Raw genomic sequence first — 21,751 nt, forward strand, 5'->3', positions numbered from 1 at the left:
CCCCTCTGACTCTCTCTCCTCTGACTCTCTCCCCTCTGACTCTCTCCTCTCTGACTCTCTCCCCTCTGACTCTCCTCTCTGACTCTCTCCCCTCTGACTCTCTCCCCTCTGACTCTCTCCCCTCTGACTCTCTCCTCTCTGACTCTCTCCCCTCTGACTCTCTCCCCTGCCCCCTGCAATTGTTGCACTATACTGAGTACTACACTGTCTCTTTAGTAGGCCAAATACACTGCTAGTCTTGCACTTTATTCGTATTTTGCACTGTCCTTTCCTGTTTTTGCACTGGTACAATGTTATGTTGTTGGCTCCACAATGTCGTAAAAAATACAAAGTACAAATGGCAATAAAAGGATTCTGATTCTGATCTCTTTTTTTTTTAAAGGTGTTGTCGGTGCTTACAACAGGAACAAACTCAATCCCAATGTTAATTTGGAATATTCGTAATGTGTAGAGTTCATCCACAACCTCCAAAGACAGAAACTGTGCACGCTGTGCTAGTGATGTCACTGGCTGGTGTGATGTGCTGGCATGAATTGCGGAGCCACTAAGGTGGTGTCTACTGTGTTTATTTAATTATATACAGTAATCAGATATTGTATTGTGAAATGCAACCACAAATGTTGTTTGCACAGTTTTTCCCCCCGGGGATCAATAAAGTACTACTACTACTATTACTATTTAGCAATATATTTATTTACGTCAATCATTTCTCTCTAAGAATTCATTTTAAACATGTATATCACATTTATATAAAAAGGAGCAATACAGAGGGAAAACATCAAATCCATGTACATAATAAATAGAAAAAAGATGTATCCCACTAATACTGAATTAGTCAAAAGTTCTTCTTTCTGTGTCACTAGGCCTATACAACAGCTCTAAGAAATTATACAAAATGGTTATGTACAAGATACAGGTTGTGCATTGAGGATGCAGGTCAAATGCAGCTCAATAATAATCACGTGGAGAGAACATGAAGAGGTACTGTACCAATGGGGGATTGGAGACGTATTTCAATAAATTAATGGATAAAAAAATAAAGAGAGAGATAAAGTGCAGGATCCTTTAGAATTTGCAGCAGAAGCCGCAGCCCTTGTTGTAACAGCAGTTGCAGCACCAGCGACAGAGAGAGAGATGGCTCTGGCGTTTCACCCTGAGAGGCAGCTGTATAGGCAAGACAAGAGCACATGGTTTGTTTGTTTGTTTGTTTGTTTGTTTGTTTGTCCATAGCACACATGGTCACCAGCACTTCATAGTTCTTCATAGTGTAATCCACATCAAGCAACTCTCACCAGCTATATTAACTAGGACAAAAAAATAATTCAGATTTGGTTTGGGCTGGAAGTGATTGACATACAGGTAACACTGAACTTACATCCATGTCCTGTGAATGGTCCATATTTGTAGGCAAATTATTTGAGCTGCCACCTGTCTGCTCGTGTCCTGTCACCGGACTGTCAATTTTCTCAATCTCCTCCATTTGCACCTAAATAAATAAAAAAAAAACACTTTAAGGGACAACTTCTAAGCATACTGACCGAAGAACACTAAGATGTTTGAAGGTAAGTGAAGAGTGGTTACAAACGTACCTCGGAGAAGGGGACTGCAGAGCTTTCCAAAAAATGGACACACGCCAGCACGAGAGACACTGCAACTGCTATGCTGAAGATCTTCATTCTTGTGGGTTTTGATTCGTCGTTGATATGCTATCAGTTGTCCTTTCTCAGGAAAGGATCTCAAGTTCTTTGGACCCGATGATGGTACTTATCTGTGATGATGGTACTTATCTCTTGGCAGCTCTTGTCAGTCTCTGTCAGTCTCTGCTCTGTCTTGTGGTTAGTACTGTGCTGAGCCAGTATTTATGTACACCATGGCCACTATTGCCTCATCAGTTTCACATGCCCAGCCCATTCCTGTAAACTGTTACCTCACTTGGGGGAATGTCTATGATCCAGGGACATTTTTGGTTCAAAAGTAAACTATTCACCTTGCAGAAAAGTGGGTAAAACCACATCATGTTTTTCTGTGCTGGCCTTTCTTGTCCATAACAGTTAGTTGGTGTTTTAATGGATAAAAAATAGAATTAGAGAAAAAACAGAATTATCTCGGTTCTGGAACTGTACCCATACCTTGCCCCCAATTATTATTAATGTTATTTATTTATTTTTACAGATGCTTAATTTCACACTTTCACAGTGATGGCAATCATACGGTATCTAAGGGAGATCCTCTCATCACATCAATCAAACAACATTTTCTGTATTTTTGTGTGCGCGCATATTTTCACATCATATTTGAGGAAAACCAAACTAATTTTGGGAAGAAAAGTACAGGAGTTTAAGCTTAGTTTCAGGCAGTGCTGCTGTGCAATTACTGTGTAGCACATTACTGTTCCTGACCTATGAAAAGTCCTCCACAAATGGGGACTAAGCCACTTTGGAGTATCCACTCCTTGGTCTAAAGGATGTAATTATAACCTCTTAAATGTAATAATTAGGCATACATTTCCATCACTTGAATTATGTCTACAATGCCTTGGTTCCTACCGTTTAACCAAATTAAAACCTTTGACAGAGGAAGGACAGCAGCTGAATGAAGCCTCAATTGAGGGCCGTGAGAGAGTCCAGAATTCAGGTGTTTGAATATTGTAGATATCAGTCTTACATGAACATTACACAGCAGTGTGCCTCGCAGTGTTCATTATCAGACGTGTGAAAAGATCAAAAAAGACAAGCTGTTGTGAAGTTGAATAATTTACCCACAGTTCTCTTTGGAGTTTATGTCCCCTTAAGGAGGTACAGTCCCAGAGAATACTTAACATGAAGAAACTTTCCCAATAATTAAGTGCATATCCAAAGAGACTGATTTGCAGCCTCCACAATAACTCATGTTTTATTATATTTCAAGTCATTTTGAAAGTAAAACTGACATACACATCACTTGCTTATCACTCATTGTGGAATTCAGGGTTGTTGTTTTTTACAGTGAATTGTTGAACCTACACTTGACATTAGTTATCTCTGTGATTATATTTTCTCTGCATGATCTACTAATCATTGATCTAATGGCTCTTAACAATATACCGTAAGCCAGTGGTTCTCAACCTTTTTTGAGCTCTGGAAAAAGTAGAAATTGTACACATTTTATGTCTTCTATGACACTTAATTTGTTATCTGCTTGGATCATTTGTGAATCATTATGTTTCAAGAATAAGTGTGTTCGTTCCGCTAAAGTGAGCCTAGCTTATTGGTTCATTTTAAAACAATATTCATTTTTGTTAAATATGATGGGCTTTAAAACATATATATATATATATATATATATATATATATATATATATATATATATATATATATATATTACACTTCCCCAAGGATCCTCTGTAATTATGCCAGGGACCACAGGGGCCCCCTGGTTGAGAAACACTGCTGTAAGGTAAATAAACCTTACAGTGCCGTGTGAAGACTTCAAAGTGTATAACCACCAATGAAATAGATAACTAAATATTTCAATAGCCATATTAATTATAATTTACATATTTTACAACAGTACTTGACCAAGTGCAATAACATGTTGTGGGACCGCTGCGTCAGTCTGTCTCGTTCACCGATAACCTTTCTGCCATCTCATGTTGACTGTGTGACCAGAACATCAAAGTCAACAAATCTAACCATGAATGACTGCTTGTTGGAATTTCCAACAAGGACTCATGGAATCCATCCATCCATTTAATGCTTATGTACTGTACAATGAAAATGGGGGGAGGGAACTTAGTACATAAGGGGTCTCTACACTTAAAATGGATATGATTTTATTTCAGATGTGTGATTGAGGGGTCATTAATAGTAGTGGTCAGTGTAACTCTGTCTTAGTCGCTTGTGACACAGAAATGACAAAATAAGGTTTGTACATTTTAAAGAAAGGACATCTTTGGAAATGTTTGTATTACTGTGTGTGTGTGTGTGCGCGCGCGCGTGTGCGCTCGCCGGCACGCATGTCTGTGTGTTGTGTGACTGTGTGCGTGTGTGTTTTGTGTGACTGTGTGTGTGGGTGTGTGTGTGTGTGTGTGTGACTGTGTGTGTGTGTGTGTGTAAGAGGGGGATTATGTAAACCGTAGTGAGCGGGAAGGCGTGTGAAAGAGAGCAGCCAGTGTTATCATGAGGAATCATCTGATCAAACACAGCAGGGCTCCAGTGAGGCGGACACAGTCACCCCGACAGGCGCCACTCCACCTCTCGCGCCTGGCCCAGGGCAACGGCCCCGTCTCTCTCCTAGCCCCTCTTTACTAACCCAATTCCCCCCAGTCACCTCCTTCTCCTCTCTCACATCCTCCTCACACAAGCTTAACTTGGCATAGCAGCTCTGCAATGGCTTGAAAAAGAAACTAATATTTACTGTCAAATCTTGCCTTTACACCTAGCCCACGATGAGGTTGTTAAAAGCAAACAAAAGTAAACAAAGTTGCTTACCAACCCAAATAATGTTCAAAGGCTCTGTCCGGCTAGCTGTCTATGCTCTGTCTATGTCTTACCATTGCTCTGTCCTACCACAGGAGGCAGTATAGAACACAGGCTGATGTACTCTATCAATAGAAGGTTAAAGCCATGGGGTGAGGATTTTCCCACAATGCAATGACGGACACCCTTTTGGGAAATTGTGTGAGGAAATACTTGGTTCAGAAGTAAACTACTAGGTTTACCTTGCACAACTGAATAGAAACTGATCACGTTTTTATGTGGGCATTTCTTGTAAGGTGAAGTCTCTACTATTTATTTATTGATGAAAATCTGACTTTGGGAAAGGTTAAATTGATTTGAACCGTTCAACTTCAAATTAATCTGTTCCCTTTCACCTAGCCCCTGGACAGATGAGAGTCAGAAAGGCGCAGTGTTGTGAATGAGAATGAATCAAGCTCTTCTGCTCTGCGATGCACACTTGAAGCACAACAGTCCTCATACAGAGACGGAGACTGGCCGAGGTTAGGAGACAATTCATTCTGCTGAGGGTGTTTCTGAAAGGTAGAGAACATCTTTAAGAACAAAGAAAAAGCCAAGCGCTATAACTATTCAGTGTGCAAGGCCTTAGTATGAGCTGGTATTGTAGATTGTGTATCCATGCGTGTCATTAACCATCTGTTCTCTCTGATTGGGATTTATCTCGCCAAAGAAACGACAATAGTGTTCATGTAGTTTGAAAGTGGTTTGAAAAAAAACATCAGTGAATCCGTGCAGCCATGGCACATTGTTGAGTGTGTGTGTAGGGGGGCGGGGGAGGGGGGGGGGGGGCAAGGCAGGGGTAGAAATAGAAGATACTATATGTCCAAGACCCATGAGTCTGTCTTTGCACTCCAAAGTCTGGTATCGCGAGACTATATTATGTCCCAACCAGAGGAACATGGGATCAGAGATCAGGCACTTCAAACAAGAGCAGGGGACACACAGACGCCTGTCTGCCTGCCCGTGTGTGTCTGACCGGCGGCTGTCAGACTGGCCAAGAGATCAGGAGCGGGCGGACCTGCATGTGGGCGTGCGTGAGTCTGAGCGGGCAGACCTGCATGTGGGCGTGCGTGCGTCTGTGTTTTTTGCGACCAAGGAGAGAAAAAGAGAGGTTCACAGTCATTTACTTGACGCATGTCAATCAGTTACTGCATAGGACCAATATTCAGGGTGTAATATTTCAGTGCATGCTTCACAGACAGATTGACAACCAAGACTGAGTGATAAGCCACCTGTGGCTACGGGGATAGAATGTATATTCATCTTTAGAGGGAAAATCCTCAAAATGCTGAGTCGTGTTGACATCTCATTTTTCACTGTGGACCAAGACCCCTGCTGCTATTACTGAGTTAAATCTTCCACAGAGGGCATTCAATCGCAATACACCATTCATCAATTCAGTTCAACCTCTCAGACTAGAGTAGGCCATCTCAGTAAATCATCAATTAATAATGTCAACTGCTGCGAGTCAAATTTCCATGGACGACATTCAAAGTGTGAAGGAGTAAAAAGAAGCAGCGTGGATCAGGTTGTTCATTTATTTTTCTGCCGTTTCATTAGAAAAAAAGATGTTTACAGTCTAACCTGAGAATAGCAAGGATGCTCGGGGGCAAGTGGGGCTTGTTAGGTCGCTTTTTTGCCATTTGAAAAAGGGGGACGCATAAAAGCAGACATTAATCATAACCAACATACTTTCGTTGTGATGAATGGCATTTCCACATTATTCCCCTCAGACTACACATTCACACTTCCTCATCCTCATCTTCCTCACACTTAATTTACAAACGTCGACAAAAGAACTGCTGTGTGTCCCTCTGGTTGGTAGTTCTGCTCAAAGACACCACTTCACTAGACATGTTGGGTATTCTGCATCTACAGCAGAGCACTACAAACAAACTCCTGCTCTTTCACATCACACAGTGAGACGGTGTAAAAGTGGAATTATTATTATATTTATTATTATTATTATATTAATTATTATATTTTGACTGGGAGAGTTGTATTGATTCTGTAGTGTTTAGCTACTCTGGGAGTGAATATAATAACTCAGATGAGGGCCCTTCATCCTACTAATCTCTTCCCATTCTCTCTGTAATTTCCCTTAAAGGACAATGCTCGTTTTTGACAACCTGGACCTTATTTACGACATATTATAAGACGTTTGACTCACCGAGATCACTTTGGTGTAGTTCGGAGGCCTGTAGAAGAAATTTAAAATCCAGCGCGAGCCAGTATATCCATGTAATGGCGGTGGTGGGGGCAACGAGAATGCAGCTTCTAAAAATCTATTTTCTGCCGCGAAACGGTTGTTTTCATCAATCTGTCTTAATGAATCGCTAGTTGTGCTTACATAGAGCATAACTGTTGTGGTTTTCACATGCCATGATCTTTAGAAACGTCTTTCGAAACGAAATAGCTTCCTCACTTGCTCCAGCACTAATGCGCACAGCGCGCAATCGTTGCTCCAGCACGCTGTGCGCATGCGTGCTGGAGCAAGTGAGGAAGCTATTTCGTGTCTAAAGACGTTTCTAAAGATCATATTACAGAGGCATGTGAAATACCACAACAGGCCTATGCTCTCTTTGTAAGCACAACTAGCGATTCATCAAGACAGATTGATGAAAACAACCGTTTCGCGGCAGAAAATAGATTTTTAGAAACTGCATTCTCGTTGCCCCCACCACCGCCATTACATGGATATACTGGCTCGCGCTGGATTTTAAATTTCTTCTACAGACCTCCGAACTACACCAAAGTGATCTCGGTGAGTCAAACGTCTTATAATATGTCGTAAATAAGGTCCAGGTTGTCAAAAACGAGCATTGTCCTTTAAATACTAAGAGCAACAATACATAATGCAAAAACTCCAATACCAACAAAGTCATCATCACCCATGTTTTCATACACCCAACACATTTCAACGTGGTTGTTGTTATGGAGAGTGGGAAGAGAGTGTACAAGGTAATGTCTTTTCTGAGTTTGTCTTGTACAATATCTACTCCTGTTCGGGAGATGATTGTGAGGTGCAAGGTATGAGCAGGAAGTCTTTCAGTAAGTCAACCTTCCTGACGGTTGTGGAAGACGAAATGGTGACATGGCTCCTGGAGGTGTGCCCGGATATGTAGTCCGGGTGACCCCTCACCCAGGCTCGGGGTGGTAGAAGGATAGCCCCTCGGCACCGAGACTGGGGGGAGAGGAGAAACAACTGACCCAAACAAGGAAGAAGAAGTAAGTCTCCTCAGGGTACTCCTCCACATGTGCACTGAGCTCCGTCTGTTGTTACCAAAACGAAGCCAAAGCCAGTAACGAGCATAGAGAAGAGAACCGGCACTCACGAGATAGACAGCTTAGTCTTTAAAGGTTTAATGGGCTAACGGACGCTGATGATGGCTTGAAGTCGAAATACGTCTGTTTGCCCATTAAACCTTTAAAGACTACGCTGTCTATCTCGTGAGTGCCGGTCCTCTTCTCTATGCACTCCACCTTCCTACCGGGCACCCCTGACTGTTCATTTAAACCAGGAGTCGTGCGCCCTCACGCGCTTCACTGTAACCAAAGATAATAATGAGACGTGTTCTTTCTTAATAATGTCTAAGCGCAGAAAAAAAGAGGGGAGAAAAGACACAGGTGCATCTTAATTAGTTTTTTTGGGGGGGGGGGAATTGAAAAGCACTCTGCTTCTTATGTGGTCAGGCTTTTAGTCAGATAACTGCAGAAGGAAAAACGTATGCTTTGATATTCTTGGACATGTACATATTCTACACATGAATCACCTGCATTCAATAACATCCACACACAGCTACATCTTTATAATGCATCTGATTAACTTGACCAGGTGAGATCAACCTGAACCCTTATGTACATAATGGCCATGATTAAGACACAATGCCGAAATACAGAGTTAATGGGTTATTGATTACCACAATGTTTCTGTTTTTACACCAGCGGTTGTACTGTAGACCTCTCTTCAACATGTTTCAACATGGATGTTTCTGTTATGTAATCTGTTTCCTATGGAGAAAACAGATCTATCAACGAAGTGTGAACCGGCATCCCTGGGAACACAGGGATAGTCCTCACACACATCTCAAAATCGCATCCTTGAGACGTCAGCTTGTAAATTGAGACGATTATTCAATGTTTTGCAGCTTTGCAGGTGCTTTTCTGTGCTTCCATCCTGGCGTCACTCATTCAAATACACACACTGTCTAAGGTAACTTACGCTTCACTGTGTAACATGTACTGTATCCATCCGGGAAATATCTTAACGACAATAAGCAAACTAATAAGTTAAACAGCTAAAACAACATATTAATATGAAACCCAACCATGGGCAGGAGTAAAAGCAGTAACTTAGTCAAACGGTATTAATGAAAACAACATAAAACAATAAGTCAACAGCAATGTCCACAGGTTAAACTAAATAAATACAAGTGAAGAGTTCTTAAGGGTCTTTTCAATGAACACCAAGAAGCTCTTCTTCTTTGAGCATGTAGGGGCAGCTGCTTCAGCAGAGTTGAAACAGTCAAGTGCAACCAACGAATCGACAGGCTGCAAGAACGCAGCCCGAAAAGACAAAAACAAAAGGGGAGGAGAATGCACCTGTCAGAAAAGTGATTCTTTGTGTCTGTCCTCTATTTCCTGTCCTTTTAGTATCCAAAGTGTCAGAGTGTCTCTCTCTTGGTCTCTCTCTGTCACTGTGGCGGTGTCTCTCCCACTGTCTCAATGCCGTGTTGCTGAAGCTGCGCTCGGAGCAAGGCGTTCTCGTTCTTCAGCTCCTCGATCTGGGAAAAACACAATGGAAATTATGATAACCATCGTATTATCTTAGTTTAATGTTGTTTCAATGTACAGTTGTGGTCAAAAGTTTACATACACTTGTAAAGAACATGCATGTCATGGCAGTCTTGAGTTTACAATAATTTCTACAACTCATATTTCTGTGATGGAGTGATTCGAGCACATACTTCTTTGTTACAAAAAACATTCATGAAGTTTGGTTCTTTTATGGATTTATTATGGGTCTACTGAAAATGTGACCACATCTGCTGGGTCAAAAATATACATACAGCAACGTGAATTATCGATTTTGGTGATGTGGAAAGTTGTGTCAATCAAATTAGCTTTGTGGCATGGCCTCTTAACTTATTGTGAGTGGTTATAATTTACTACAGCTGATGACTTCTCTGAGCCCATTTAAATAGGACTCATTTGATACAATCATTAGACTCAGCCACAAACACTACAGTGAGGAAGTCAAAGGAGCTTGGATCTGAAAAAGCAGATCATTGACTTGAACAAGTCAAGAAAGTCACCAGCCATTTCAAAGCAGCTACAGGTCTCAAGATCAACTATGCAACCAACTGTATAAATTGCATGGCACAGTTGTGTCACTGCCACGATCAGGAAGAAAATGCAAGCTATCACCTGCTGCTGAGTGAAAATTGGTCAGGATGGTCAAGAGTCAACCGAGAACCACCAAAAAGCAGGTCTGCAATGAATTAGAAGCTACTGGAACACAGGTGTCAGTGTCCACAGTCAAGCATGTTTTCCATCACCATGGGCTGAGAGGCTGCCGTGCCAGAAGAAAGCCCTTCTCCAGAAGGCTTAAGGCTCAACTGAAGTTTGCTCCTGATCACATGGACAAAGCGGAAATAAAAATGGAGCTCTTTGGCCACAATGACCAGAAATGTGTTTGGAGGAGAGCAGGTGAGGCCTTTAACCCCAAGAACACCATGCCTACCGTCAAGCATGGTGGTGGTACTGTAGTATTCTGCTCTGGGCCTGTTTTGCTGCCAAGGGAACTGGTGTTTTACAGAGTGTAAATGGAATAATGAAGAAGGAGGATTACCTCCAAATTCTTCAGGATAACCTAAAATCATCAGCCAGAAGGTTGGGTGTTCCAACAGGACAATGACCCCAGACACACATCAAAAGTGAATGGCTAAATCAGGCTAGAATGAAGGTTTTAGAATGGCCTACCCTAAGTCATGACTTAAACCCCATCGATAACATATGGACAGTGCTGAAGAAACAAGTCAGTGTCAGAAAGCCATTAAATTCAGCTGAACTGCAGTGATTCTGTCAAAAGGAGTAGTCAAAGATTCAACCAGAAGTTTGCCAGAAGCTTGTGGATGGCTACCAAAAGTGCCTAATTGAGGTGAAAATGGCCAAGGGACATGTAACCAAATATTAGCATTGCTATATGTACAGTACCTGTATATTTTTGACCCAGCAGATGTGGTCACATTTTTAGAAACCCATAATACATTCATAAATAAAAGAACCAAACTTCAGGATTTTTTTGTGACACAGTATGTGCTCCAGTCACTCTACCACAGAAAAATAAGAGTTGTAGAAATAAATGGAAACTCACGACATGTTCTTTACAAGTGTATGTAAACTTTTGACCACAACTGTATTGTAGACCTTTTCTTTATAACAAGCATAACAAAAACTCTCTAGTGTGCTGAAGTCTCTAGTTAGCTAGCTAACGTTACAACGCTGATTTATGCATGACAGTCCCACATTTTGACATATTTCCATGTCGCGCCCCCTCCCCCTGTGATGACATATGATGCCCCAAACTGAACTAGTCCAGCAGCAAAGTTGCACTTCTTACTGCAGCTCTAATATCAGTGCAGACTGGCTGGTCAGGGCACAGGCTGCTAGCCTACAGAACACTGCTATTCTGTCATGAAGTGGCCTGGTAATGAAGCAGTACTCTTTTTTATCTGATGACTTGTTTGATCGATTGATAGCATGAATTGAAACACAGGTATGAGCTGAGAACGCGCCGCATGCATCCATGCTTTTCTATCTCCATCAGATAAATGGCAAATGTCATTGTGATGATACCATTATTGCCATAGTACTACTGATGATGTATGAGGGTCTTGAAGGGTTGTCCCATTTCACAGGGTAAGATTTCAACCACCCGGGGTAGGGGCACTTGAAATAGAGGCAGGGGTAAAAAAAAAAGAAAAAAAGAAATGGGATTGGGCAACTTCCAAGTTGCAAACTCAACTTTTCTGCCTCAGCTAACAATCCCATGTGTCACCATAGCTGTGCCCCTACCCCAGGGAGTACCGCATAGTGACGCTACACGCTTCCTCTCAACCTTCAAAGTCTTGACAGTTCTGCCCATAAAAACTCTGTATCAGTTGCTTTGTATTAAATCTCCAGGCATCGTTATCGTCACCACATTTCCCCTGGGGCGCCAGCGCCACAGTCCCCACTTCCCCACTGCAGAGTTGGGCGGAACGAGCCACAATCAGGATACATCACCAAGTGCCTCCCTGGCTTCCTAAGCAGTAGGGGAATAAAGTATGTGACACTCTTCCCCGTAGCAAACGACTGCCTACTTTTTGTCTTTTTTATATATATATATACACCCACATAGCAGTCTGCAGCACAGCCTGAAATCTATGTGGCACAACAGGGCCCTTAACATAGCAAGGATAAATATAACAATTCCCATTTTAATTTGAAGGTAAGAACCTTGTCGTCGTCTTGTTCAGGCTGTGGTGACGCCACGGCGCACGGAGCCAGGCTTGTTTACCTGCTGTCTGCACAGCTCGTTGTCCACCTGGATCCTCTCCACCTCCTTCAGGCTCTCCTGCAGCCGCTGGTTGCTCTGCCTCAGCTCCCGGATGTAGTCGCACGCCTTGGACAGGATGCCCCCTTTACTCTGGACGGAGAGAGGGGTTCACGACCCGCACGCGGGGGATAGTGAATAATGCTTCTGGGATTGTCTCTCTCTGACGGACACACACAAATAAGACAGGAAGCAGAGTCTTTACCGCTCCGGTCTTGGTGCTCTCAATGTTGCAGTCGGGGATGATCTTGGAGAGAGTAACGATCCAGTTGTTGATCTTGTCTCTCCGCCGCCTCTCAACTGTTGACAAGACAAAACAAAACATGACAACATATGACAGGAGGGTATAATATTCCTGCAGGAACAGACGTTTTTCTGCTCTGGTCCTACATGCTGGAAATCCCCAGATATTAGAAGAAGGGAAGATTGTGAGAGAGCATATTTAACAGTTCAATAGCAGCATCTACTGGTGCGTTGTCATATCTTCATCTCCATCAAGGCCGGAATGTGACGTTTTTCGGATCGGTTGACCCAAAGCAACAGTGTGTTTTCAGCTTGGATCTGAAAGCTAGGTTATGATGCACTGGCTCGGACGCAGGGAATGACAGGAGGATTTGTGGGTAACTCAGGGAATGACAGGCGGATTTGTGGGTAACTCTGGCCTCACCTTCATTGTGTTGTGCTCTTCTCCTTTCATCTCTAGGCGTCCGCGGTCCATCCATTTTCCTACAGACGCAGGCATGCAGGCGCACGAGCGCACACACACACACACGCACACAGGTCAATTATCAAACACGCAGCTCACTTTAAATACCACTGTGAAAACTAAAAACCACACCACAGCCTTTCACACAACAAATCTAAAATGATCAAACTATCCTTCACACCCACGAAGAGCTTGACCCTTCTTTAATCACATGACCCCCCCCCCTAACAACTGAGCAAGGGGTTTCTGCTGTGTATCGCCTCGGGCAACAATACTCATCGAAAGCTGGAGCCACATATGCAGCACTAATAACCCCTCAGTTCGACAGAGTGAGGGGGGGGGGGGGGTGACAGGAATACTGAGGCCTGTTTGGACATGCAGACTCCTTTTTAGGTGTCTGTGTCCTTCCCCAACACCCCGCTGAGGGCATCCGAGGCTTCATTATGCTGTAAAATGACGCTGGCAAAGGAACAGATGCTGTCGGATTGGACTGTGGCCGGGGCTAATGAGATGACTGTCTCTAGCGCGGCGCGTCCTCCCCGAGGTATTCTTTAATTAAGTGACAGGACAGCCTCATCAAACCGCCCCAAAGGGCAGAGGCAGACTCATACATAATGTGATATATTGTTTATACACACTGTGATATATTGTTCATACACAATGTGATACATTGGCAATGTTTTAATCTTGCCAATGGAATTCATAGGGGACGCACTACTCACACACTCGAGTGCTCGACTCGATCGATAAAAGAGTGGAATACCAAAGCAGGCTAGACGGCCTTGAAGTGTGATTAAAGCCTGTGGTGGCGTACTACATTTGTTTCATAGTGGAACACCCAGATAGTCGAGGTCTAACGAGGCGCACACAGCTTATAGCTTGCACAGTATCAAGATCGACATCAAAGCTGAGGTACATGAAACATCCCTCGCAGGGGCTGCGTCTGCGTGTCTCACATCAAGAGCCGGAGCGATCACAGGGGAATTAGCGCCCGGGATAGGGGGGCGTGTAGTCTGGGCGGTGTGATCTGGTGCGGTTGGTTTATTGGTTGCAGGGGGGTGGGGAGGAGGAGGGGGTGGAAGTTGTCCTCACCAGGTTAAACCTTCGTGTTGCGGCGCCTCGTTATCCTGTCTGCGAATGGCAGGGAAGCGGAGTTGTTTCGTCAATTCATTTATTCACACAGTTACATTTCTTTGTCAGTCATGGGTTCACTTATACGATGTATGTTAAAATGAAATCGACCCAACAAATGAACAATACATTGACTGGAAAACAAAATAGAAAATTGGGGGAAACCACAATTCATTGAGGAAAAACGGAAACTCAGTCCTCTCCCCTCACTCCTACAATGAGGATTTGCTGAAAAGAGAAAGGTGACCGGAGCGCTGCTGGTGTCCCTCTGACCACCGGTGCTCATGGAGGGGGATGTAGACTTGAAAAAGGAAATGTTCATATAGCCCAATGAAATACAGGCTTTTTACTACTTTATCTAATCCATCCTGAGTGCCTGGATTTTTCCTTTTTCAATATGAGGATTTAGTTATGAATGTGAATGACACAGTGAGGCCAGGGAGATAGAGAGAACTGGGGGACTCACTGCAGTGGAATACTTATATATAAATACATACAACACTGAACTACAATCCCCAGAAACATCCCACACAAATGCACGATCAAGCCTTGAGAGATGAGTGAAAAGCAGTCCCTAGAAAGCATAGGCGTAGCCCTCCACCACATGATGCCAATAAACAAGACACACTCAAAGAATCCCCGTCCAAGTAACAGACCACAAACCTTTTTGGTAAAAAAAAAAAAAAAAAGGACTGTTTCCTGTTTTGCGAATGACTTCATCATCAAGGCGCGTGGGCAGACATAATTATGTGATACGCCCCGAGATGTGTGATCATTCAAATGTGTGTATCAAACCAAAGCATTTAGACCCTTTTAACCCCTATCTGAGAGCCCAGAGTCGGGTTAAACAGCCCCGTGGTACAGCATGCTGGTGAGAAAGAGACATGATACACAGACTTGTAAGAGAGGGTTAAACACATACAAGGAGGTAAACTGGGACCAGTGCTAATCTGATTTCAGAGCAGATCATGTGTTTTGGATTGCAGAACGTGCGAACGTGCCACAGAATGAGCCAGGCCTTTTTTTTTGCCAGCATCATGAAATGTTATGACCTCAAACCACATACCATGACCTCAAAATAACACAGACCTTATCTGCCTGTACTTAGACTTGGTTGTTTAAGTATCGCTAGCAGACTGAGTCCTTTGTAACACCCTTGTTAAAGGGCATGGCGTTTAAAGCACATTCGCACAATCACATAAACACACGTGCTTCTGAACGTAAACATGGTCCACATGATTAGTCATAGGATTTGAGTCACTTCTCTTGCTGCTGCTAATCTCATGAGCTGCCATGATGGAGGTGAAACATTGTATTGCGAGATCTTCCAGGCTGCAGCGCCATCAGAGTCTAGACAGGAAGCGCTCCTGTTTCATCGTAATTGAGGCTTATCGGAAGGGATTAGAGGAAGATGGAGAACGTGATAATCGTGATGATATGACAGGAAGAGACGGAGGAGGGAAAGGGGGAAGTCAAGGCGAGGACGGGGGGAGGGGAACAGGAAGTGCAGAAACAGAGCTGATGACATCACTGTCAAAAGGAAAAGCAGGGGGCTGAAGGAGATACCGTACCAGGGCAGTCTGAGCCACACAGACCCTTCATGCTGTACATGCACTCTTACAAGGCCGATATCACATTCCTACTCAATCGTTTTGGAGGGGGAACATATTTCTTTCTTTATTTTCTTTATCAACTTTCAAAATGTCAAAAAGTCAATTTAGTTCCTTTAATGTAGAAAAATCGGATATGCTTGAGGAAGCTTGTACTTTTGCAAATGGCGTTATTGAATGCAGGTCCTGTCAAGCCGATACCCGACATGGAATATCTAGCGGGGTTTGTTTGTGTGTCCTTTCCGTAGCAGAGGTGGCTCGGACTGCGGTGGACAATGGGGTCTCCTTCCCAGCGTCCGGTAGCGCGGGGCTCCCCCTGGGGGATCTCTGATACTCACGCAGGGTAGGGCTGTGTGCGCGGGGCGATGGTCCGCTGCGTGCCTGACTGCAGGACATCGGGCGGGGTCATCATCACGTAGAACTGACCTGCGGGAGAGAAAGAGAGAGTTGGTATGAGATTTTTTATTTCATACTGACTTGTCCATGTCAGGCGAAGCTCTCAAGTACCAGTGTCCCAGGACGTACAATGACACGTAAGCCTACTCGGGACTTGAGATGGGAATGGGACAGGAGCAGGGAGAAGGAGAATTGAAGGAGAATTGAATTGAATTGAATTGAATGAGAATTGAATTGAATTGAATTGAATTGAATTGAATTGAATTGAATTGAATGAGAATTGAATTGAACTGAACTGAATGAGAATTGAATTGAATGAGAATAGAATAGAATAGAATAGAATAGAATAGAATAGAATAGAATAGAATAAATAGGATAGGATAGGATAGGATAGGATAGGATAGAATAGGATAGGATAGAATAGAATTTAATAAGAATTGAATTGAACTGAACAAGAATAGAATAGAATATAATTGAATGAGAAATGGTTGTGTCTCCTCCAGCACTGGGGTCGTGGCCCCTCCAGCAGCGGGTGTTGAACTCACCCCCAGCCTGCGTGAGCGCGGGCTCGGCGGTCGCCTGCACAGACACGGCCCCGTCGCTCACAGCGGCGGCCGGGAAGTAGGCGAAGCGCGTCTCCCCACCCACTGCCTCGCCGGCCGGGCTGCCGCCATTACTGAAGGGGTTCTGGATCACAGCCTGAGAGAGAGGAGGAGTCAGAGGGGAGGGCGCTGAGGAAGCAGACACAGCTCAAGCGAGTTCAGCACAGTCAGCTATTACTACGCTGCGCCCACTGCCGTTCTAACAGGTGTCTTCCCTCACAGAACAAGCCTGAACATAATGTGTGTGTTCCTCGGCTTGCGCTGCAGTGGTCCGGCTGTAGCGGTCGGCTGTTGTTGGTACCTGAGCCACAGCTTGAGGAGCCCCTGTGAAGGTGGCTGTGGAGACCACGCTCACAGCCCCTCCCCCATCTGCCCTGCCCTCCAGGGGCTGGTCGGTCACCTGGATGACGCGGTACGTCAGCTGAGAAAGAGAGAAAGAAGACAGGAAAAAGAGAGGGAGAGAGAAAGAAGACAGAGAAAAAGAGAGAGTGAGAGAAAGGGGGGGAGAGAGAGAACTGTGTAGACTATCCAGACTGAGAGCATTGCAAGCACTGAGACTACTTTTTATTTCCAAGTCAACCACAGAGTTGTTCAGCTCGCGTTGAGGTTCGGTGTAGCTAGCCAGCAGGGCAGCCTAGATCATCTGACAGTGACTCATGATTGACATCTCTGCGTTATGCTTATGCTGCAGAATGCAGCTGATTCAATTTAAAGAGCAAGTCCAGAAAAGCATGCTTGTTTGTTCAAAATAATCAGTATTTTGTACCACTTAATCATGTGACATCCCTCCTGACTGACATGTGACACCGGGCGCATCACAGCCCTGGAAGGGGACTGGAATCACATGATCACTCATGCCAGCAGTGTTTACTCAGAATGAGCAGCCAAATAAGTCTCCTCCCCCAAAAAATTGTCACATTGTCTGATCACCAACTTTCTAACTTTCAGCAGTGTGCTGTAGCCTGGCCTCAAAGCAAACACACATGAGACTTAATTAAGCACTGATGCTGAGGTTGAATAAGGACTATATTCAGATTTGGCCATTACTTGATTCATTTGGCATTCATGTGTGAGATTTACTTAATGAGTCAGATTGACTGAGAATGTTCTCTTTACTTAATGAGTCAGATTGACTCAGATTGAATGTTCTCTTTACTTAATGAGACAGATTGCAGCGATGTCCTGCTTTTTAAAAAATTATCATAATGTATCAACAATTACACCTTGCCTACTATACAAAATCCTCAAACATTAAAAATACATTAAAAGTGAATCAATCAATCCAAAAGAGTGCGTTGAAAGGTATTCACATCAGTTAATGAGAGATGAGTAATAGATGCACGCACCTGAAGTCCCTAAACCCTTTGAAAACATTAAGGAGCCCAAGCCCTTAAATCATCCATGACATGCTACTGTGCAAGAGATATCTCACGACAGAGGCTCACCTGCCCACCCTCAGTGCGGAACTGGTACTGTATATTGTGGTCCGCGAATGCAGGGGCCTGTTGAATGCTAGTGACGGCTATTGGCTCCCCTCCAACTACGCTGTCTACTGTGAAAAGAAACGACAGGTCATTAGAGGATAGAAGGATGGAAAAGCTACCGTTGCTGGAGATGCCGAAGTGCAATCAAAGCCTCAGTGAGTGATTGAAATCCAGTACCTCTACTGCCACAGTGACTATAATATTGATCTGCATGAATACTGATTAAATATTTATAGATGGTTATTTAATAATGGTAATAATAATAATAATAATAATATGCAATAATAATGTGCATTATTTGCATGTTAATGTGTGTTTGTGTCTGCACAGTCTGAGCATGTCATTGGCCATGAATTTCCCTTTCCCCCCTATATGCATTAACCATGATTAGATAGTGAATTGAAATATGACAGCCATACACAATAATAACAACAATAACATCTTACCTTCAGTAATTTGAGCAACCTCCTCCTCTTGTTTTTCGTGACTAAATTGGACACAAAAGAAGTAAAGCTGAAATAGCATGTGCAAGCCACAACATTTTAACACACTCCGTGACTGGCAAAAAAAGTACAGTGTAACACTGTAGAGTTGTTTGCATGCTAGTCTACTATAGTATAGTATAGCAAGTTAGCTGTAACGCTACTATACGCTAGCTATAAGAGAGCTAGATAGCTAGACAGGAGGCTAATGAGTCTAGTGAGCCAAAACAGAAATAAAATGTAGCTAGCTATACGTTTTATTGAACTGCAACATGGCTAACGTCGCGCTAATCAAATGGTTATCTAACTACACGCACTTGTCTAGAGCAATAGTTTCTAGGAAATAGTTTTGAGATCAGGCCTAAGATGGTTCTCTTGCAAGCTAATGTTAGCTATTCAGCTAGCTAGGTTGAAAACTGTAGACTAGCAATACCATTTACAGTTTGCCATTACCTTGTAGTGGTGTCCAGACTCGGTTTGAGCATATCCATCAGGGTTAGAGTAAAATGTGATATTCAGTGACACAGGCGGTGATGGAAGTGTTGATCACGGGAACAAACACTCGGGTCATGTGAGAGATAGTCCAGACACGTGAGGCATAGATCGGTCTCCACCGCTGTCTGCAGGTCCGGTGACCGGCCCCGGAGCAATGGGAAGTTTGCCTCGAAACTCATATCCGGTAGCGTTCTTGCCAGGGATTTCAAAATAAGGGTCAATCAAAACAAATGTACCTTTTATGATTTGACTGTGAAAACATGAAAAACTAGAAAAAGTGCCCGAAGAGCACAGACCTCCGCCTATGAATGCATTTGTCGCTCTATGCGCGCACGTGCTGCGAGGAGGACATGTTTGGTATTCCTGCAATTGTTAGGTCGAGAGCTTTATGCCTTGCCTCTGTGACCTTCCCACATCCCCCCCCCCCCCCCCCCCCCCCCCCCCCCTCTTTGACAATGAATTTTTGGCTCCTGAGTCCAAGTTGGCAGAGTTCCCCTGCTTATTTTTACCCTGGAGAAGTCCAAAACTCTCTCTTTGGTGCCTCCCTCAGGTCGCAGCCAGTGTGGGGCAGTGCAGTGCACTCCAGACTCTCCCCCTGCACACCCCGGTCCAAACCCACTGACTCTAGCACCCCCACACACAGAGCTGGCTGCATTCTAAGTTTTGTTTTCATTCGTGGATCCAGGCTGTAATTCAGATCTGCTTCAAAATGTAATGGTTTCTAAGTCGGCCCATGCTACACCCCTCCACCGAGTTTCATTAAATAGTTTTTCTGTGTAATCCTGCGGGGAAATAAACGGATGGAGTTCCCCGACTCATTTTTACCCTGGAGAAGTGGTCCTGAAAAAAAAAAAAGCCCAAAAAATGACTGGAGGTGATTTGGGCGCCTGTGTTTGGGCAGTTCTGTGGCGCCCCCCTCGAGTCGCAGCCGGCGAGGGGCAGTGCGGTGCACTCTGGGGTTTCCCCCGCACACCCCAGTCCAAACGCCTTGTCTCTAGCGCACCCACACAGGGAGCTGGCTTCATTCTAAGTTTTGCTTTCATTCGTGGACCTGGCCTGTGATTAGGATCCGCTCCAAAATGTATGGGGTTCAAAGGTGGCCCATGATACACCACTCCACAGAGTTAAAAATCGGTTTGGTAGTTTTGGCGTAATTGTAGTCCAAAAAATTAATGGAGGTGAATGACCGGCCCGGCTGTGTTTGGGCGTCCCATGGACCCGGCCCATAAATCGGATCTGCTCCAAATGTAATGGGTTTTAAGTTACACCGTGTCCTAACTACACGCGACGCGAGCGAGCGTCAGCAACAAAATGCGTTCCATTGCTTTGTTTTCTTTTGTTATGTCCTAACTGGACGCGAGCGACGCAACACGAAGCGGCGCAACGTTTTAACTGCCCTTTTGATGCTCGCCCTGTTCCTATTTTCCTCCTGTCGCTCGCGTTGACAGGTGTCTTCAGTTGGGAATATAGACAAATGACGTAACGGAACAGGACATTTAACGGTTTCAGTTAGGACAGCAAGCATGCAATGTCGCGTTCTGTTGCTCGCGTCACAAGCAATTAGGACACGGTGTTAGACCATGCTACAACCTTCCACCGAATTTCGTGTAAATCGGTCCAGTAGTTTTTCCATAATCCTGCTAACAGACAAACACACGCACGCACGCACGCATGCCACCGAAAACATTACCTCTCGCCCTGCGCTGTCGCTGGGGCGGAGGTAAAGAGCACTTTCTGTCCCAAATGCGATAGAAAAACACACAGAAAACTTTTTTGTGTGAATATAATTATATTATTATCATTATAATTAACACATATATTATATTAATATAATTACAGGAACAAATTACTTTACATCAATCAAGTTCAATTAGTGAGGCTGGTTAAACTACAAATTGTGCTCCCACAATACAGTATGTGGGTGAAATGGATTCAGGACAGTGAAAGAAACAAGAATATGTAATAATATTGGTATATTTATCGTTTATCATCCACATAGGTGTGGGGTTGGTTGAAAATGCTGCTGTTTCTGGACATTCAATTAATGAGGCTGACTAAACTACAGTAGCCTACAAACAATGTCCCGTTTATTTATATCAACTAACCTGAAGCAATTTCATTTGTGAGAGGGCACAATTTGTAGTAGTCAGCCTCACTGATTGAAATCTAGAAAGAGCAGCATTTTCGACCCCAGTTAATATGCAATTGAAGACATGTGGAGGACCGTACAGAGGATGAACTCAAGACACAGCTTTCAGAAGATAAACTCAAAACACAGCTTACAGGACCGAATGGCTGATGAAGGTTACGGGTGTGGTCCTTGGATGGAAGAGTACATTGTACATCCTCCTTAAGGTCCACAGCACGTGGAACCAGAAAGGAAAATTGAGCTATCAATTCTCCAACCAACATGTTGTTTTATGCATAAAAGGTGCAGTATATGTTTATTGAAATGTATCTTGTGTGCATGTCTCTTGGATGAGTAGAGTGATTCTAAATGGGTAAGATGTCTCAAACTTTGGTGTAGCCTACTTTAACTCAGTAGTGTGAGATGTTTTACACGAAATTGTGCTAAAAACCATGTATGACAAGAAGAAGCCTCTGAACAAAGGTTCCATAGAACCCTATGGTTCCAGCACACGTTTAGTTTTAACATGACAACTGTCTAAATAATCTTGTGTGGAATCAGCGGTGTGAATTCTGGTTTAAAGGATTTTCTATTGCAGGATTTACGAACTGTATACTCAGGTGA

General features: G+C 43.7%; 2 protein-coding genes across 3 annotated transcripts; both read right to left on the reverse strand.

Annotated features, from left to right (window-relative positions):
• Nucleotides 1-668: 668 nt before the first annotated feature.
• Nucleotides 669-1,817, reverse strand: hamp (hepcidin antimicrobial peptide). Its single transcript, XM_084445055.1, has 3 exons — nucleotides 1,590-1,817; nucleotides 1,376-1,486; nucleotides 669-1,164 (listed from the first exon to the last, which is right to left on the reverse strand). The coding sequence occupies exons 1-3, from the start codon at nucleotides 1,674-1,676 to the stop codon at nucleotides 1,066-1,068; spliced, it is 297 nt and encodes a 98-aa protein (XP_084301181.1). The 5' UTR covers nucleotides 1,677-1,817; the 3' UTR covers nucleotides 669-1,065.
• Nucleotides 1,818-7,992: 6,175 nt separating this feature from the next.
• Nucleotides 7,993-19,057, reverse strand: usf2l (upstream transcription factor 2, c-fos interacting-like). 2 transcript variants are annotated; one of them, XM_084444035.1, is made up of 11 exons: nucleotides 18,958-19,057; nucleotides 18,469-18,509; nucleotides 17,984-18,090; nucleotides 16,840-16,959; nucleotides 16,482-16,635; nucleotides 15,879-15,966; nucleotides 13,892-13,930; nucleotides 12,761-12,819; nucleotides 12,299-12,393; nucleotides 12,058-12,186; nucleotides 7,993-9,280 (listed from the first exon to the last, which is right to left on the reverse strand). In XM_084444035.1, the coding sequence occupies exons 1-11, from the start codon at nucleotides 18,993-18,995 to the stop codon at nucleotides 9,191-9,193; spliced, it is 960 nt and encodes a 319-aa protein (XP_084300161.1). In that variant the 5' UTR covers nucleotides 18,996-19,057; the 3' UTR covers nucleotides 7,993-9,190. The 2 variants fall into 2 exon arrangements, with proteins under 2 accessions (XP_084300161.1, XP_084300162.1); XM_084444036.1 differs by having other exon boundaries at nucleotides 9,233-9,280; nucleotides 11,997-12,186.
• Nucleotides 19,058-21,751: the final 2,694 nt, after the last annotated feature.

The sequence above is a fragment of the Borostomias antarcticus genome, assembly GCF_949987555.1.
Source record: "Borostomias antarcticus genome assembly, chromosome: 10".
NCBI classification, from domain to species: Eukaryota; Metazoa; Chordata; class Actinopteri; order Stomiiformes; family Stomiidae; genus Borostomias; species Borostomias antarcticus.

Bases quoted from the DNA above. Each gene is read 5' to 3' on its own strand.
- hamp (XM_084445055.1), bottom strand. From the start codon at position 1,676: ATGAAGATCTTCAGCATAGCAGTTGCAGTGTCTCTCGTGCTGGCGTGT. The intron at 1,487-1,589 runs GTACGTTTGTAA...TTATTTATTTAG, and splicing joins CTGCAGTCCCCTTCTCCGAG to GTGCAAATGGAGGAGATTGA. The intron at 1,165-1,375 runs GTAAGTTCAGTG...TTGCCTATACAG, and splicing joins ACCATTCACAGGACATGGAT to CTGCCTCTCAGGGTGAAACG.
- usf2l (XM_084444035.1), bottom strand. From the start codon at position 18,995: ATGGATATGCTCAAACCGAGTCTGGACACCACTACAAG. The intron at 16,636-16,839 runs GTACCAACAACA...CCTCTCTCTCAG, and splicing joins CTCCTCAAGCTGTGGCTCAG to GCTGTGATCCAGAACCCCTT. The intron at 9,281-12,057 runs GTAAACAAGCCT...TGTTTTTCCCAG, and splicing joins ACGAGCTGTGCAGACAGCAG to ATCGAGGAGCTGAAGAACGA.